Consider the following 18,880-nt stretch of genomic DNA (forward strand, 5'->3'; position numbering starts at 1 on the left):
TCTCCAGGTATTGGGGTCCATGGCTGCAACCATAGAGGTAGTTCTTTGGTCGAAGTCTCATATACATCCACTCCAGGACGTCCTATTGTCACGCTGGTCCCCGCAGACAGAGATCCCCTGGCCTGTTCGGAGGAAGCATGGCTCAGATTGTGCTGGTAGTTTCATGGCCAATGGACTCCATCTCAAAGGAAATGGTTGATAAACAGACTGGAGCTGAGAGCCATACAGTTGGCATTACAGACCCTGGGAAAATCCCTGGTAGGCAAAACCATCAGGGTGTTTCCAGACAAGTCAAACCAAAATTATCGTTTTGAATGTAGAGATCTCTTTGTCTAGGTATCACATAATCACATAGACTTTAATTGAAGTAATAATATATGCTCATAAATGTGTAATCTTGGCAAGGACCGAAGTCCCTATAGCCAGACCCACCACCCGATCATTGCATATTGCTGAAAATGCTAGGCAGATATTTCCAAATGTGTGATTCTCAGAATGTAATCAACTTATGTGGAGCAAATGTTTGTACTTAGCTCTCAGGGTGTCATAAGGGTCCCAAAGTGGACCACGTTTCGACATTCTTTTTCAGGGAACCCTTGTTGGAATTGTGGTTCTTGTATCAATCAATAGGGTGATAAGTCACTCAAAATCGTGCTGTACAAAAAAAAAACCAAATAGAAAACTACACTTATTCTCCATTACCTTTCATAGCAAAAACTCTTTTGAAACTCAAACAGGATCAAAGAATCATGATTCTGATTGTTCTTTACTGGCTGAGACAGATATGACTTCCTTTTCTTCTGTTGCTTTCCTCCAGAGATCCATAGAGACTAGAATGATTTCCAGTGCCTCATCCAGATGAGGGATCCATATTATATCCCAACATTCAGATTTAGCCTGTCAGAGAGGAGAATTTTTAAATCAGAGTTAACTTTTCTGCCACCTTGTTGCTTTCCTCCTCACGATCGGGGCAGGAGGGAGCCCAAGCCCTCCTGCCTGGGTGAAACCCCCTACCCCCACCCCTTCTAAGATAAGAGCAGGAGGGATCCCAGGCTCTCCTGCCCTCGTCACACACACACCCACGATGGCCCCCTAGAACCCCGTGGACCCCTTCCCCCCTGGTACCTTAAGAAAGTTGGACGGACGGGTCCCACCATCCTCAGAATGGCAGGCCTTAGGGCCAACCATAATAGGCCCAGTTGCCTTATGTCCCTCACTTGTTCGAAGCTATTGGTTCAATTTCAGCGGCACTTAACTGGTTATCTTTATTGAAAATGATTAGTTAACACAAAATTCTAAAGTCGCAAAGTCTGGTTAAGTGCCAATATTCAGCCCTTCACCGCATAAGTAAATCACTCAAATCAGGCTGCATAAATATCAATCCTATATTTAAGTGGTTTGGCTTAAGTGGTCAAGGGCTAAATATTGACTTAGCCAGCTATGTATTACCTGATAAACACAAAAAAAGGATATTCAAAGCCAGGCAGGGCCTGGCATTGAACATCCGGGAATAATGCTGATGGTAGGCAGCGAAACAATTGCTGCCTCTGCTGCCAGGTAAATTGTTTTTGTCTATAGCCTCTGTTCCTGAAGTTCTGCACTATTACTTTGAAGCCACTATCCCCATTGCTCTTCAACGTCTACATGTCCTCACTGGGCACGAAGCTAACCCAGCTGGGGATAAAACTATTTAGTTATGCAGATGATTTTACGATTATCATCCCATTCACCAATTCTGTATCCGAAACTATTCCCAAAGCTTCAGAAGCTATAAACATGATGGAACAATGGATGACAAACTTTAGGCTCAAACTTAATTCAGATAAAACGACTTTTTTCATTGCTTCACCACATCCACTTGACATTAAATCACTCCTCTGTATCAATAACCTTAGTTACCCTATCCAGCCCTCCATAAAGATACTAGGTGTAACTCTGGATCAATGCCTAACCATGAAAGACCAAGTAGACTCCTTAATCAGAAAGGGATTTTTCACTCTCTGGAAACTCAGATCCCTTAAAGCTTATTTTGTTACATCGGTTTTTAGAATCCTAGTCCAATCCCTCATACTAAGCCTGCTTGACTACTGTAACATCGCCTATTTGGCAATTTCCCAAAAAAATATGCGATGCCTACAACTGTTGCAGAATGTGGCAGTCAGACTAATCTTTGGACTAAAAAAATTTGACCACGTGACACCCTACTACCGGCAGCTACATTGGCTGCCGATGAAGGCACGCGTAAAGTTCAAATTTGCCTGTTTCTGCTTTAAAGCATTACACGGACTTGCCCCCAAATACATTACTGACCTTTTCTCCTTCTCAACCAATAGACACAAGAGAAGTTCACATTCCAACTTCATTTCCCTCCCAGTGAGAGGTTGCAAACTGAAAAAACATCATGAATTCCTTCTCTCACACCAAGCAGCATCATGGGGTAAAGACCTAGAACAATTACTTTCGCCCTCTACTTATGAGGAATTTAGGAAACGTCTAAAAACACACCTGTTCCTAAAACATCTTGACAACTGATCCACTTATCTCTTTCCCCTCAATAGCGACCTACTGTCCTTTTGATCACTTTTCTCCTCAACAATGAATTTCCTGTCTAATTACTTCTCTTTCTTCTTCCCCTTTTGAAGTCAGTCAATTTGTACCTTTGCTTAATCTTTTGTAAACCGCATAGAACTTCACGGTATTGCGGTATATAAGCTGTTATTATTATTATTATTATTTTGGAATATCCATACAATGTTTACTCAAAATTAGGCATGGTCAAGTGGGGACCCCAGGTCCATTTGACATGGACTGACCCATTTACTAATCCATTAAAAGCTGCATTTACCCAGTGTGGCAGGCCCTCTCCACTATCTTTACCAAATCCTCTGTTTGATACTTGGTTTGTTCATTGGGATCAGAGGGGAATAAAGTGTTGAGGATACCCCCGCCAGGGGAGGTGGTTAGTCTCCTGGGCTAACACACATTTCAGTGTATGGGCCTGTTAACATAGAATGCACTGTCTCTTTGGGAGGGGCAGGATATTTTTTTATATCCAAAAGAGGGCTACACTTTTATTTCAGGAAACTTATGATTTGGGATAGGGGAAATTCAATGCCACTGTGGTTACTATGCTCTTCTCTTTATCTTCTGTCTGATGAAGTTATTAAAATGAGCTTAGAATAGGACTGATCTGAGATTCCCTTCTTTATGATCCAGTTTCTGTGTGGTAAGCATTAGAACCACTTCCTTGGTCTCGCTGTACTGTTTATGCTTAGATATAAGAGCTTCTGTAACAGGTTACATGAATCATTATGCAGAAAAGAGGGGTAGGTTGAGGAGCCAAATTACCAGCTAATTGTGACCATGTCTGGGGAAAGATGACTAAAGTCTCCAGAAACAAAAAATGAGGTTTTAATGAATTATGTTAGAGCAAATAATTTGTAATACAACAATTCAAACTCCATCCTTTTATGTGAAAAAGATAAAAATATTATAGAAATTCAAACATGGACCCATGATGTGAAAAATCAGCCATTCTTAACACTTTGAATCTGCAACTTTGTCACCTTTTCCCAGAAATGATCCAGTTTCTTAAAAATTACTACAGACATGGTGATGTAAAATCAATTTCCTCTTTCTGACTTCCAGCCAGTCTACTGGGCAGATGATGGGAAAAATCAAGAATCTGTAGGGGAGCTGTGGCTGGGACTTCTCCGCTTCTATACCGAGGAATTTGATTTTAAAGAACATGTCATCTGCATCAGGAGAAAAAGTCTCCTCACAACTTTTAAGAAGCAGTGGACTTCAAAATACATTGTTATTGAAGGTATATTGTTCATGTTTAGAACAAGTTCTAAAGCAAATACAAACCTTGTTGCTATGTTTCGTTGTTCACAAATTAGGTTTAAAACAAGTTATTTATTTATAACATGTATATTTATCACCTCTCCTTTCTCTGTTTTCCTCATACCCCTACACAAACAAACGCGCGCACACACATACACAAAAAAGAAAGATACTGCACAACTTGTTTTTGTAAAAAAAAAACAAAAAAAAAAAACCCATAAAACATTTTGCATTTAAGTATTCCAGAGAATTGGTTTCTGCATGTGGATACCTAGAATGGAATTTTTTATTTTTTAAACAACTGAACACATTTACATTATATTTATTTTGCTGTAAATCACCATGTAGGCACCCTCATTTAGCTGATTTTTTTTTTATACTTTGATTTATTTTCATGTGCTTGATTTAGCACTCTTACAGCAAAGACCTAACAGAATAGTTTACAGTAAAATCAAAAAAACATAACAGCTAGAGAAGTGGATCAAGAGTAGAGAGAGGAAAAGGGAAGGATGGGAGAAAGTAAGGGGATAGAGTTATTGGAGGGGGGGGGGGAAACAAGAAGATCGTAGTGGGTAAGTTACTAGCTAAAAACTGTCAAAGCAGCACTAAAGGCTAATTGGAAAAGCCATGTTTTTGTAGCTGTCTTGAATTTGGGATATGAGTGGGACATGTATTTCAGAGATAAGGGCCCAAATATGAGAAGGCATTGTAGACAGTAGAATCTGGGGTGATATCTGACATGTGGCCTAGTGATAGCCTTAAGAAAGCCATAAAGATTGAATTTTAAAACAACTCAACATTTTTGTTATGGTCTTAATTACAATAATACCTCAGAATTAATTTGAACAAATTAACTGTCAGGTATTCTCACCATAAGCCTAAGTGTCCAAAGAAACAGCTCATTTGCCCCTTGAGGAAGTAAAATAATTTTATTATTAAAAAAAAGTCAAAATACTCCATTCTCAAGGCTTATTGCCACCCTTATACAGATCTCGTTAATATATCTGGCTTTGCCTTGTAGTCATGATCCATGAATGATTATTCTAGGCCTTTCTCATTCATTATTTATGACTGAAAAGAATCTCACTGAAAATCAGACACCATAAGTCAGCACAACTAGCTACTTGTCACAGTTGTATAGGTTGCAGTATGCATGACATAGCTGAAAGAGACTCCAGTTATAGAAGCTTTATTCAATTTTGCCTCTCCTGTTTTTGTCAACAACTTGCATATTTTTAAAAATATTTCTAGGGAAATATATGTTCTGTATCGCTTGGTAGACTGGTATAGTCCTTACGAATGGGTAATATGCCTCACTGCTACCAGCAGGTGGAGACTGAGATCCAACTGGTATATCAGTATAGCTTGCCCCTCTTGCTACTCCAGTTTTCCTCAGTCTCCGGTAGCAGGTGGTAAGGCTTTTCAGTTCCCCTCGTAGCACTGTTTGTGAACTCCTGGTTCCCCTTTTTGTGCCGGATAGAGCTCGGGCGGGTTCTTTTTGGGGATCCGTCCGACCGGGGGTGTTAAACCTGGCAGGTCTCATGCTAGGTCCCCCCCTCCCCCCACCTTACTCCACCTCCCCATATTTTTGTAGTGGGCCTCAGCAGGCAGCCTGGCCGGTCAGCCCTCCAGCTCTGAGAGCCGTGGAGTCTGTTCTGACTAAGTAGAAATAAATACCAAAAAAAATCCTGAGGTGTGCCGGTCTAAAGGGCTCATTTCCCTTTATAACTGCCTTTTTTCTGTGTGTTTTTCTCAACTAATCAGCACTTTCTTTACAGCTAGGGCGGTTTTCAGCACAATGAGCTCTTTTAAAGGGAAAAAGTACTCCTTGTGCTCCAGGCGCGAGATACTCGTGGCTGGCCTGTGCAAGCGTTGTGCAGGCCGGAGCAGTGGGGAAGCCTTGGCAGCGGATGCCGGCGGCCAGGGCACCCTGCTGCATGTGCCTCGTGGTTTGGCTTCGGATCGTGGGGAAGCCCGGGCTACCCCCGATGCTCACATCCCCAGCTGCCGACAGTCAGGGAGCACAGGATTCCCTTGCGGCCAGTTCGTCTGGGGATTCCCTTTTTGAGTCGGTCGGTTCCTCAGCATAAGGAAAGTCCCAGGCTTTTCAGACACGACAGGCCGCAGGAGCTCCGATTTTGGCGGTTTCAAGTCCAATTTCAGCGGGAACCTCCTCATTCATTTCAGTTATCTCAGTTGACCTTCCCCCTGTTCTGGAAATACAGGGGCAAGGTATGTCGGGGTCCCCTGCTGGGGCAGGGAGTCCCTTGGGGCCACCGGGGGTCTTTCCCCCTGAATTTATGTTAGCACTTGTAAAGCTTATGTGTTGGCAGCAGGAGGTTCCTTGTCCACTCCAGGGGTCTCGGGGGGGGGGTTACCCTAGATGTCTTCCCCGGTGCGGCTCCCACACAGCGGCAGTTTTGCCCCCCTCTGCTCCTCTCTCATCCAAACGCCCGAGAGTCTCTTGGGATGAGGATTTTTTCCCAGAGGAGCACGAGGTGATTGATGAGGACCTGGACCCTTGGGGAGAATTCCAGGATCCTCTTGGGGGGCCAGATTCCACAAGCGAGGGGTTAGAGCACCCCCCAGCCAGCAAGGATGTGTCTGTGGTGCACATTTTTCAGTGGGAAGATCTCCATGAGATAATCCTTCATGTCGCCTCGGTTTTGCACTTTGAGGACCCCGTGTCGGAGTCCCCATGTACGGTAGACCCCTTGCTTAAGGGGATTCGCTCTGCTTCTCGCTCTTTTCCTATGCATCAGGATATTCGGGACATCATGCTCGCACAGTGGCAGGTGCCAGAAGCCCCTTTTCGCTTTGCGCGCTCCATGGCCTGCATGTATCCCATTCCGGAAGGGGATAAGGATACTCTGAAGTCGCCTGTAGTGGATGCGGTGGTCTCGCCCATCTCTAAGCAGTATACCGTGCCTGTTGAGGGCGGTGCGGCCTTGAAGGACCCGGAGGAACGTAAGTTGGAGTCCCTCCTTAAACAGAGTTTTAATGGGACAGCTCTGTCGGTCCAGGCGGCTATGTGAGGCGGGCTGGTGGCTCGGGCGTGTTTTCGTTGGGCCCAGCATGTACTTGATAATAAATCTGAGAATTGGGACTTGCTAAGGCAAGAAGTTGCAAAAATTGAACTGGGTGCTTCTTATCTCTCGGATGCCATGTATGACCTCTTGCAAGCTTCTGCCAAATCTCTGGCCTTAGGAGTGGTAGCACACCGTACCTTGTGGCTTCGCGCTTGGTTGGCGGATTCGGCGTCCAAAGCTAAATTGATGAAGTTTCCTTTTAAAGGATCTTTCTTGTTTGGTGAGGACCTGGACAAGTTGGTTCAGATTCTCATTGAATCTAAAGTGCCTCGTTTGCCTGAGGATAGGCCTAGGCCGCTGGCTCGAGGCAGCACTGCTCATTGGCGTGGGCATGATTTCCACCCTTTCCGTTCTGGTCGAGAGGCTGCTTCTTTTCAGTCTCCTGGGCTCTCAAGAGGCAGGTTCTTCCAGTGCATGCAGTCCTTTCGTGGGGCCCGCTGGGGTGCAGGTAGTGCCCTCGCCAGGTCCTCTGCCGCCCATTCTGCACAAATGACTCCTTGCCGGCACCTGTCTTGGTTCCGGTGGGCACCTGGTGGAGAGACTTTTATCCACAGTGGGCAGACATCACATCTGAACAGTGGGTTCTGGAAGTGATCCGGGACAGCTATGCTCTGGAGTTCGCCCGGTCCTTGCCAAACTGTTTTCTTACTTCTCCCTCGCAGGTGACGTGGAAGCAGCAGGCCTTTCGCTAGACCCTTCAGAGATTGTTGGGTCTTCAGCGGTGGTGCCAGTTCCCCTGCTGGAGTAGGGCACAGGTTGGTACTCAACTTACTTTGTGGTACCAAAGAAAGAAGGGACCTTTTGACCCATTCTGGATTTGAAGGGGGCTCTTCACTTACCTTCCTTCCACATGGAAACTCTGCAGTCTGTGATTCTGGCGGTTCAGTTGGGGGAGTTTCTGATCTCTCTCGATCTGACCGAGGCCTACTTACACATTCCTATTCGGGCCTCCCATCTTCGCTTCTTGCGCTTTGCGATCTTGGGGCAACACTATCAGTTCTGTGCACTTTCCTTTTGGTGTGGCCACAGCTCCGTGGATGTTCACCAAGGTGATGGCGGTCATTGTGGCGGCATTGCGCAAAGAGGGCATTCTTGTTCGTCCTTATCTGGATGACTGGTTGATTCAAGCCAAGTCATTCAGGAGAGCACTCGAGTCACGGCTCGGGTGGTGGAGTTTCTGCAGTCGCTGGAATGGGTAGTCAACCTTGCCAAGAGCCAGTTGTCTCCATATCGGTGCCTGAAATATCTAGGGGTCCTGTTCAACATCTCCTTGGGGAAGGTCTTCCTTTCGGAGGCCCGGGTGAGCAAATTATAATCTCAAATTCGCCTGCTTATGGCGTCCCAGTGTCCTCGGGCACAGGATTTCCTCCAAGTCTTGGGATCGATGGCGCACATGCGTCCTCTTCCATATGCTCTTCTTCGGAGGTGTTCACCTCAGAGGCACAGTCTGGATCACCCTGTTCCACTTCTGGGCTTAGCTCGGGGCAGTCTTCGCTAGTGGCTTCAGACCCCCCATCTTGTACAAGGGGCAAGTCTGGATCAGCTGGACGGTGCTGCTCATGGATGCCAGTCTTCTCGGTTGGGGGGCTCAGTGTCTAGGTCACTCAGCACAGGGCACCTGGTCCATGGAGGAGGCTTCTTGGTCGATCATTGTTATGGAGACCAGAGCCATCCTTCTGGCATTGCTAGCCTTCCAGTCTTTTCTGATGGGCAAGTCAGTCAGGGTTCTATCAGACAATACCACAGCGGTGGCCTATGTCAATCATCAGGGGCAGGAGGTGACTCTGCTCATGGTCTGGCAGAGTCGCACCTTCAAGAGATCTCAGCATCCCACATAGCTGGAGTGGAGAATGTTCAGGCGGACTTCCTAAGTCGTCAGGTGCTAAATCCAGGAGAGTGGTGTCTAAGCCCCGTGGCCTTTCAGTTGATAGTGCAGTCTTGGGGTCAGGCCCTCATGGACCTGATGGCCACAAGTGTCAACGCCAAAACACTCCGCTTCTTCAGTCTTCGCAGAGACGATCAAGCTGAGGGCCTAGATGCTCTGGTTCAACCATGGCCAATGGAGGGGCTGTTGTATGTGTTCCCTCTGTGGCCATTAGTGGGCAGAGTTCTTCTCTGCATAATTTGCCATCCGGACCTCGTGGTTCTGGTGGCTCCAGATTGGCCTTGACAACCGTGGTACGCAGATCTGGTGAGGCTTCTGGTGGCGGTTCCTTTGCCTCTCTTGGACGACCTTCTAACTCAGTGTCCCATTACAATGTTCGATCCGGGTCCCTTTTGTCTTACAGCTTGGCTCTTGAAAGGGGTCACCTATGTAAGAAGGGGTATTCAGATAAAACTCAATGCTCTTGGGATCCCGGAGGCTTTCCACCTCTCGGGCTTATGTGAGGCTTTGGCGTCTATTTGAGGAGTGATGTGATGAGCTTGGAGTGGTCTCTTTTTGAGCTTCCCTGCCTAACAGAGTTCTTGCAGGATGGCCTGGCTTGGTCTTCTCTCCGGGTTCAACTTGCGGCCTTGTCAGCCTTTTAGGGGTTCTTGAAAGGCCAGCGTTTGATTGCCATTCCTCATGTGATTCGCTTCTTGTGGGCGGCCAAGTTGCTCAGGCCTCCCGTACGACCCTCTGTTCCATCTTGGGATCTGAATCTGGTTCTGTCCATTCTGCTGTGCTCTCCTTTTGAACCGTTGGGTGACTGCTCTTTGAAGGACCTTACTCTTAAGGTGGTCTTCATGGTGGCCATTACTTCAGCTAGATGTGTTTCTGAGTTGCAGGCCTTCTCTAATAGGGCTTCCTTCTTGGAGTTTTCTAGGGAGCGGGTTGTCTTGAGGCCTGTTCCTTCCTTTCTGCCAAAAGTGGTTTCTCTTTTTCGTGTCAATCAATCTGTAGTCCTCCCGGTGTTATGTTGTCAGGAGAGCTCTTCTGAGCAGAGACAGCTGCACAAGTTGGATGTCAGTCGGTTCCTTCGCTCTTATGTGCAGAGGACCCAGGAGATCAGGAAATCAGATCATCTCTTTGTCCTTCTAGCGGGTCCTCGTAAGGTGGATGGCACTTCTAAGGCTACTATTGCGCACTGGATCAAGGAGACTATTGCTTCCGCTTATCTTCTGAAGAATAAGCCTGTTCCTGACTTTCTCAAGGCTCATTCCACTAGGTGTCGGGCAGCTTCTTGGGCTGAGTCTTCTCTAGTGCTTCCAGTAGATATTTGCAAGGCTGCAGTTTGGTCTTCTCTGCATTCATTTGTCAGACACTACTGTGTGGATATTTGGTGAATGTGTTCTGGTGTCAGCCCTTCGGGGTCCCCACCCTTGATGGGTACTGCTTTGGTACGTCCCATTCGTAAGAACTATACCAGTCTACCAAGCGATACAGAAGGAAAAATTAGGTTCTTACCTACTAATTTTCTTTCTGTTAGCTTGTAGACTGGTATAGTCCCCCACCTTGTCTGTCTTTGTGTGGTGCTTGAAGGTTTTTGCTCGTGTGCAGATTTTGAATTTTTCTGCGGGTTCTAGTATTTTTCTAGGGCCAGGGAGAATTAAGAACAGCGGCGATGGCTCAGCTAGCATAGCTGGTGAGTTGTGGGGATGTTTTACTTCCAGGATCAAATTCTATATATGTTCCAACAGTTGTTTACAGATGTTTGTTGTTTTCTTACACTCCTGTTTGGAGTGTCATTTACTGTTTTTCAGTTAAGAAATTTCCTAGGTTCTGTTTGGCTATTCGGCAAACTGGAGTAGCAAGAGGGGCATACTATACTGATATACAAGTTTGATCTCAGTCTCCACCTGCTGGAAGCAGTGAGGCATATTACCCAAAGGACTATACCAGTCTACAAGCTAACAGAAAGAAAATTTCTCCTTTTGATGTATCTAAACAATGATTGCCATCAATTTTTAGCTTTTGTCTTTCATTTTCCATTATTGCAAATAGCATTTAAACTTTGAGACATTTCAGATAATATGCAGGTTACAAACAAATAGCAAATTAAATATACTTAGCTATACACTAAAAAGATAATTGCGCTCTGAGAATCTAGCTTTACTGAAGACGACTGTGAATCCAAGGCTTATTGAGACTGGCAAAATGAATTTTTGTTGTGCAGGAGTTAAGATATGGAACTCCTTGGTGGATCAGATAAGAAATTGCTGTGAAAAGGGCATGTTTAGAAAATTACTTAAGACGCAGTTATTTGTTGATGCCTTTTTCTAGCCAATAATTTTCCTCTCTGGCAGAGTTGATGAATTATTCATGATCTTTACTATGCAAGCTGTGGTATTTTTTTGTAGATATGATTTCTGAGGATTGTTTGTATGTTTATTTTATCATGTTTTTGTTTTGAAATTATGTATGTAAATTATGTAAACCGTTTAGTTTTAAACGGTATAGAAAATGTTAAATAAATAAATAGTAAACTATTATTGTATGTCTTTACTGATATATTTTTAATCCCTCTTGTCAGCCTGAACATAGTATACAATAGATGTGACTGTATTGATGTCCTAAACGTAAATTGAGCAAAATAAACACAACCTAAAAATTTAGTTGGGAAATCAAGGACAAGTTATAATTCAGAGAATGATTTTGAAAGACAAGTCAGATGTCTCCAGTCTTTTTCATGTAAAATATCACAGTGTGAACATAAGAGTATAAGAATTGCCGCTGCTGGGTCAGACTAGTGGACCATCGTGCCCAGCAGTCCGCTCACCTGGCGGCCCCCAGGTCAAAGACCAATGCTCTAAATAAGTCAAGCCTCACCCTACATTCCAGTTTAGCAGGAACTTGTCCAACTTTGTCTTGAATCCCTGGAGGGTATTTTCCCCTATAACAGACTCCGGAAGAGTGTTCCAGTTTTCTACCACTCTCTGGGTGTGAATGAAAGAAAGCTCTGAGGGGCACCAAAAGATTTCAAGCTTACATGTACTACTAATTTTGTAAGCTACCTTGACCTGCTTGTTCAAACTGAGCATTAAACATTAAAAAAAATACAAATATTGATTCTACAAAACGTGCTTTATTTTGAGCAGTAGCAAATTCCATAAATGAGATACTTTACACACTTAAGAGATTGTTACAGTTACTATGGCTGGTGGGCAAGATTGAAATTAACACTTTTACAGGATTTGAAGAGCATTTCAGCCAACTGTTTGGGAGCCATGCATTGGGGACCACTGTCTTAGGTTTTTCTGATACAATAGGTAGGCCTTTCCTTCATCCTGGGTTCATGCATCTTTCCAGAAAGCAGTCTCTCCTAATTATTAATTTTCAACCTCTATTCTCTATAGTTCTGATTACAAAAATGATTAGACAAATTCCAGAAATAGGATTTGGAGTTAGCTAAGGAACTTTAGTAGCTTTGCAGGGAGGGAGGAAGCAAAGCTAGGAAGATATAGCCTACTCTGTAACCATCATTATCCAGAACAGGCTATTTATCCAGTCAACCAAGTTTTCAAAAGAAAATGGATGCCACTTTTAATTATGTTAATAATTATACCTCTTTGAAATTCTTTAATTAACTTCTTTCTGATGTTCGCAAGTAACGACTGTAATTTTCTTAATGTAGATCCCTTCGATTTGAACCACAACCTGGGAGCTGGATTATCAAGGAGAAGTAAGTTGCATTTTCATATTTTTATTTTTAAATGTTTGTGTTTTTGCAGGAAAAATAACTTTAAAAATATCTGACATTTTATTTTTGTGTAACCCCCTTAGTGACAAATTTTATAATGAAGGCTTTTATCAATGGAAGACGGGTGTTTGGAACACCAGTCAAAGGATTTCCTAAAGAGTATCCCACCAAAATGGTAAGTACAGTATATTATTTTAGAAATATAAGCTCTGAATTACTTTGTATTGCACAAGTGTGAGATTTGTAGTAGGAAAACCAGTGTTTTTCATATAATACACTTAGAGGCTCATTTTCAAAACACTTAGACACACAGTACTTTGTGTGTCTAAGTGCTTTGAAAATGAGTCCTATAATATCTTATAACTCAGAAGCGTTTTGGTTTCCATTCACTATTTTTGAATATGTAATGATATGTCCATCCTATACATTTTAGCTATGTTGATGGGGGTGAAAGGTTGAGTTATTCATAATGAAATTTTAGCCTATATAATTCAGGTTGTACAATATTTTAAGACTTCAGATAACTGACACCATATGCACAGATTTTTATCATACCTGTTGCTTATCTGTTTTCTAGTGATGTTGTATATATTCTCCAACTCTTTCATGACATTATAAAGCCTCATTTATATCAGCAGAAAACACAGTGTGCTGGATTGGTTTAAGAAAGAAATGCACAGTACTGGATTTATAGATAAATTTTTCAAATATCCATACCATTGATACCTGCAGGATATCACAGTGGTGCTTTAATATCACATCAGTGTAAAACATTGGTGGAATTTTATAAAGCATGGTTTATACATGGACAATGTGTTCCAGCACATAGGCATTCCCTGGATCATAGTGTAGACCTAGCTGGGGCAGAGTTGCAGTGTACGTATACAGTTGTGCTCATAAGTTTGCATACCTCTGGCAGAATTGTACCATTTGTGGAAAATATGAGTGATCAGACAAAACTCATTCCAGTGCATGGTTGCAGAAGGAATCCACTCCAGATTTTTCACTCTGCTTCTGGTGTACTTCACTGTGCAGTTTAGCACCCTCTACAGTTTTTTCCTTCTGCATGCATGGCTGCAGTTGGGTCTGTTCTGCTCTCCCCATTTTCTTATTTTTAATTCAGTATAATTTTATCCCATTTTCAGGTATTTCAGTGCTTAGAGCGATTTTGAAGCTCTGCCTGCTTGAATATTCACAGACTCTAGTCAGTAGCTGACAGGCTGATCCCACTGGGTATCTGTTAGCCAGCCTGCAAAGCTTTCTTTGGAGCTCAGGACCATCTCTGAAGTGGTCTCACCTCCTGTTAAGCAGGGGTCAAGCGCAGGCTGTTAGGTGCCCTAACGAGACCATGCTCTCCTGTTTTAGATCTCAGGAGCATCGGTCCTCTTTGGCGTCTCATCCTGATGTCGCAAGATTCATGAAGGGGGCTCTTCGTGTCCACCCACCAGTTAAACATCCTTTCCCTTCCTGGAACCTTAACTTGGTGTTGTCTAGCCTTACAAAAACTCCTTTTGAGCCCCTTTGAGAGGCTTCCCTCTTAGACTTTTCTGGTCGCCATTACTTCAGCGCGTCATAAATCAGAACTGCAGGGAGCCTTTCCTCTGCATTTCAGAGATGGGAGTTTGTCTTTGGATGGTTCCTTCCTTCCTACCTAAGGTATTTCCACTTTCCATGTTAATCAGGACATCTGTTTGCCTGCCTTTTATCTGACAGGTTCCAAGACAGAGGACCACCTGTTGAAGAAGATGGATGTGTGCAGATTTCTTCTGCGTTATTTGGAGGTCACCAACAAGTTTTGTGTCTCTGACAAAATGTCTTTCTGTCTCTTTGTGCTGACTTATTCAGTGAAGTGGGGTGCTCCCATTTCCCAAGGCCACAATTTCCAGATGGATCCGTAGAGCCTACATTCTAAACTAAACTAAAACTTAGCTTTGTATACCGGGTCATCAACCAAATGAGGAGCTCGACTCTGTTAACAATAATTTTAAAAGATGCAAAAAAAGAAGAGGGAGAGAGGAAACAAAGTCAAAGGAAAAAAATTAATGCGGATTGTTTCCAAAATATCTTGTAAACAAAATAATTTTTAAAGTTTTATGAAGGATTTGAAAAGAGTCAGAACCCCTTAGGATAAAAGGCATTCCATTCCACAATTGTGTTAATTTGAAAACGAAAGATTGGCTGAGTTTCTTAACCTTTGCTGAAGGAAAAGAAAGCTTGAATCATCGGGTGCTTCTTGCAAGGGAGAATCTATAAACATTCCAAGATAAAGGGACAAAAGTTCCTAGAAAACAGTCTCCTGTATCTGTTAAGGCGCATTCTACCAGGAGTGTGACTTCTTCGTGGGCCAAAACTAGATCTGTCTCTCCTGAGGAGATTTGCGAAGCAACCGTGTGGTCTTCTCTGCACACGTTTGCTAAGTTCTGCACAGTGGATGTGGCGGCAAGATAGGACTCCACCTTTGGGTCCTTGGCCATAAAGATTGGCACAGCATTTTGGGGGACTGCTTTTGAATGTCCCTACTGTCTAGAATGTCTCACCTATTGCCCTGAAAAAAGAGATTATGTACTTACCCTGAATTTTATGTAAAGCAATTAATCAAATTTTTATAAACTTGATAGGTGAGACATTCTAGACTCCAGACCTATATTTGCTTTCAGTTTTCAATCTGTTATGCTTCTCCAAGCTGATTCTTGGATGCCTGTCAGCCCTTAAAGGCTGGGAAAACTTTGTATATATGTTTCCATTTATTGGGTAGTAGTTTCTGAGCTCCTTTGAAGCCTATGTTGGCGGTTAATGGTACTGTTAGGTTACTGTTTGAGCAGAACAATTTGTTTGAGCCTATTGCTACAGGTGCCTCTACTTCACTTGGATTGGGTGGCTCTCCATGCTTGGGTACAAACTATAGAGGGTGCTAAACTGCACAGTGAAGTACACCAGAGGCAGAGTGTAAAATCCAGAGTGGATTCCTTCTGCAACCATGCAGCTAAAGGGAAATAACCCTACTGTCTAGAATGTCTCGCCTATCTACCGGAAAAGAGCTTACCAGGGTAAGTGCATTTTTTTTTTTTTTTTTTAATGTGTTTCAAATTAAACCCTAGCAATAAAGGAAATAATAACATAGTCCTGTTCAAAAGTTTGCATACCCTTAGTTCTTAATATCATGTATTGCCCCATTTTGCATCAATGACGGCTTGCAGTTCTTCTGATGGTTGTGAATGGGGCCCTATATTTTCTCATATGGTAAAGCTGTCCATTTTTCTTGGCAAAAAGTCTCCAGATTCTGTAAAGTTTTTGGTGTCTAGCATGAACTTTGTTTGAGTTCTCCCCAAGGTTGCTTAATGATATTGAGCAAACCAATGATGTTGAGGTCAGAAGACTTTTTTTTTTTTTTTTGTTACAGCCACTGAAGGGTCGAATTAGCCTAATGTTTTGGATCATTGTCATGTTGGAAAGTTAGTGTGCCCCTTGTGCAGCTTCCTGGCTGATAATTGCAACTTCTCCGCCAATATTTTCTGATAATTAATATTCCCTTCTATTAAAGGGAGTCAAACTTTAGGTAGGCTTTCACATTCTTTGGCATTTACTATGGTGAAAATCTGGAATGATCTTCCTTCAGATATTAGAACTCTCTTTGCGCTGACTTGCTTTAGAAAAACCTTGAAAGCATATCTGTTTAAGAAATATCTTACTGACAACTGAAAGAACTGTCTAGTTGATAACTGTATGTTGATATTTACTGATTTTCCCTCTTCTATCATTGTTTATCAATGTTCTTTAAGATTACGGGGGGTTTTTTGGCGGGGGGTTTGTAGGCAGAGAAAAGTTTGTAAATCTTTATTCATTTTCATCTCTTACAAGTGTATAATAATCAATCAAAATAATTTTTACAAATCACTTGACAATCTTACTTATAATCATTAAAGTATAAAAGAATCCCTTCCCACCCCACCCAATAACACTAAATCAATTATCAAATATCATATTACCCAATCTCACCCCACCTATATCCTATATAATAACAAGGTGTTTAAGGTGTCTGATCATTAGAATATGTAATCAATGGCCCCCAAATCTTTTTAAAATTATGATAGTTTCCTTGCTGTAGAGCAAGCACCCTCTCCATTTTATAAATATGACAAACTGAATTCCACCAAAAGGTATAATTAAGCTTAGTATAATCCTTCCAATTTCCAGTAATATGTTGAATGGCAACCCCCGTCAGTATTAATAAAAGTTACGTTTTATTAACCGGTTCGAGTCCCTCAGGGGAATGACCCGGTATATGAGACTAAGGATTAATTAATTAAAATGCTGCATTCATCCTGCCATCAATTTTGACTAAATTCCCTGTTCTGCTGTAGCTCACACCCCTCAAAACAGTAGAGATCCACTTCCATGCTTTGTTGGATCATCTCCAAACATAACATTCTGTTACGTCCCTTCCGGATTCCATACGCTAGGTATTCAATCCCAACCCACAATCCGGGAGTTGCAGAAATTCAACACTTTTGTGAACACATGCTCCAGCCCCCTTAGATTGAGAGGTAGGAAACAAATCCAGTTACAGTTTCTGTAATCAATCTGTGCATAAGTCTTTGCAGTTGCTCTGCTTCTTATTATTTTTTCACTTAAAGTTCATTTTCTTGATGACCTCAGTGCCTTGAGACTCCTCCCTAAGGAAGTCCCTAATTGGCAAAGGCGCCCCAGGTCCCTCCCAAGGGAGGTGCCTCAGTCAATCAGGGCCTTAAGCCCCACCCCATGCATCACATGATGCACCGGGGCAGGGCCTAAGGCCTCAGACTCATCGCGGGAGGCATTGGAACAGGAGGGATTGAGCACCCCCTCCTGCTTCGTTAAAGGTACGGGGATGGGACCAGGAGTGGGGAGGGGACTGGGAGTGAGGAGGGGGCATCCAGGGAGGGTGGCAGGAGGAAGTTGGCATCCCTCCTGGGGTTCAGGGCACTTGTTGGGAGGGGGGTTTAGTAGTTGTAGATATGGCAGGACGGAGTGGGAACCCTCCTGCCATAATTTTAAATGGCAGCTGTGGGGCAAATTTTGGGGGGGTTCGGGAAGGGAGGAATGTTCGGGGCACTTGTTGGGAGGGGGTTTAATTATTTTTTTTTAATCGGGCAGATATTTTGCATGTGTAAAACACGCAAAATATTTGCCCAATTTTTAAAAAAAAATTTTTTTTAAGATAGCAGAAGCCCTGACAGCAGTGACAGGAGGCTGTTTCTCCTGTCACTACTTTCAGGACTTTTGCGATCCATGCTGTTGGCTGGGGGAGTGCCAACGATTGTCTCCATTTGCATGCAGGCCTTTAGTGAATTTGTCATCTTGCATGCAAATGGACACAGATCGGACAAATTCTCAAAACTTTAACACCGTCGCTAAACTGTTTACCAACAGTTTAGCCTGTACGCATTTTAGTGGTTGATTATCAAAACGGATTATCTCTGTCAATAGCGAGCTTTTTAGCAGTCTCTGACAATGACATGCAAATGGGCTCTTCAACATTGAAATGAGCCCTCCAGTAGATTCTTAAAAAATGCCGAGCCATTTTCTAAAAGTGGCGTCAGCTTTTGGCGAGAAAAATAAGCAACTGGTCTACGGTAGTTTCAAGTTTATTGATTTTTAATATACCGACCATCAACAAGTATCTAGCCGGTTTACAATAAAAGTTAAAATCAAGGTAAAATTATATTTATAGATTATAAAATTAATAAAAGAGAAAGAGTAATGGGGAGAGTGAACATTAAGGACATTTGACAATGACAGACATAAAAGTGAGGTTAACAAGGAAGGAAGGGAAAAAGTTACATTATAGTGATGAAGAAAGGAAAAAAAAAAAAAAGGTTTGAATGTGAGAGGAAGGGGGAGGGAAGGAACAGAGGGGGGGCGCTTCTTTAAAGCGGTTAGGTGAGTGGTAAAAGAAGAATCATGAGTAATAAAATGCGTCTTGAAATAAGAAGGTTTTCAGATTAGTCTTAAATTTATCAATGAGTTTTTCCTGACGAAGTTGGGATGGCAGAGAGTTCCATAAAGTAGGAGCTACTACAGAAAAGTTGGTTTTTCTAGTATAGAAGAATTCCTTTATAGAGGGAACGGATAGTAAATTTTGGTCAGCAGATCTAAGGGTCCGTGATGGGCAAAATGGAATAAGAAGTTTTTCAAGAAAGGATGGTTGATGGGAAGATTTGATTTTAAAGACCAACATAGAGCTGTCCAATTCGAATCGATTCACTTTGGCTGAATCGATTTGTTTCTTTAAAAACCGATCTCACCGATTCAGCAGTTCTTTCTTAGCTGTCGCCATCAATCTGC

The 18,880-nt window shown here is 42.9% G+C and overlaps 1 protein-coding gene across 3 annotated transcripts in view; it reads left to right on the forward strand.

Annotated features, from left to right (window-relative positions):
• TUT7 (terminal uridylyl transferase 7) overlaps positions 1-18,880 on the forward strand; it is a 317,026-nt gene that overhangs the window by 222,055 nt on the left and 76,091 nt on the right. For all 3 annotated transcript variants that reach the window (XM_033927693.1, XM_033927688.1, XM_033927701.1), the window contains exons 22-24: positions 3,649-3,826; positions 12,491-12,538; positions 12,640-12,731. In XM_033927693.1, the coding sequence (XP_033783584.1) occupies positions 3,649-3,826; positions 12,491-12,538; positions 12,640-12,731 (318 nt within the window). The remainder of the gene's footprint in view (positions 1-3,648; positions 3,827-12,490; positions 12,539-12,639; positions 12,732-18,880) is intronic.

This window comes from Geotrypetes seraphini, chromosome 1, assembly GCF_902459505.1.
Source record: "Geotrypetes seraphini chromosome 1, aGeoSer1.1, whole genome shotgun sequence".
Classification (NCBI taxonomy): Eukaryota; Metazoa; Chordata; class Amphibia; order Gymnophiona; family Dermophiidae; genus Geotrypetes; species Geotrypetes seraphini.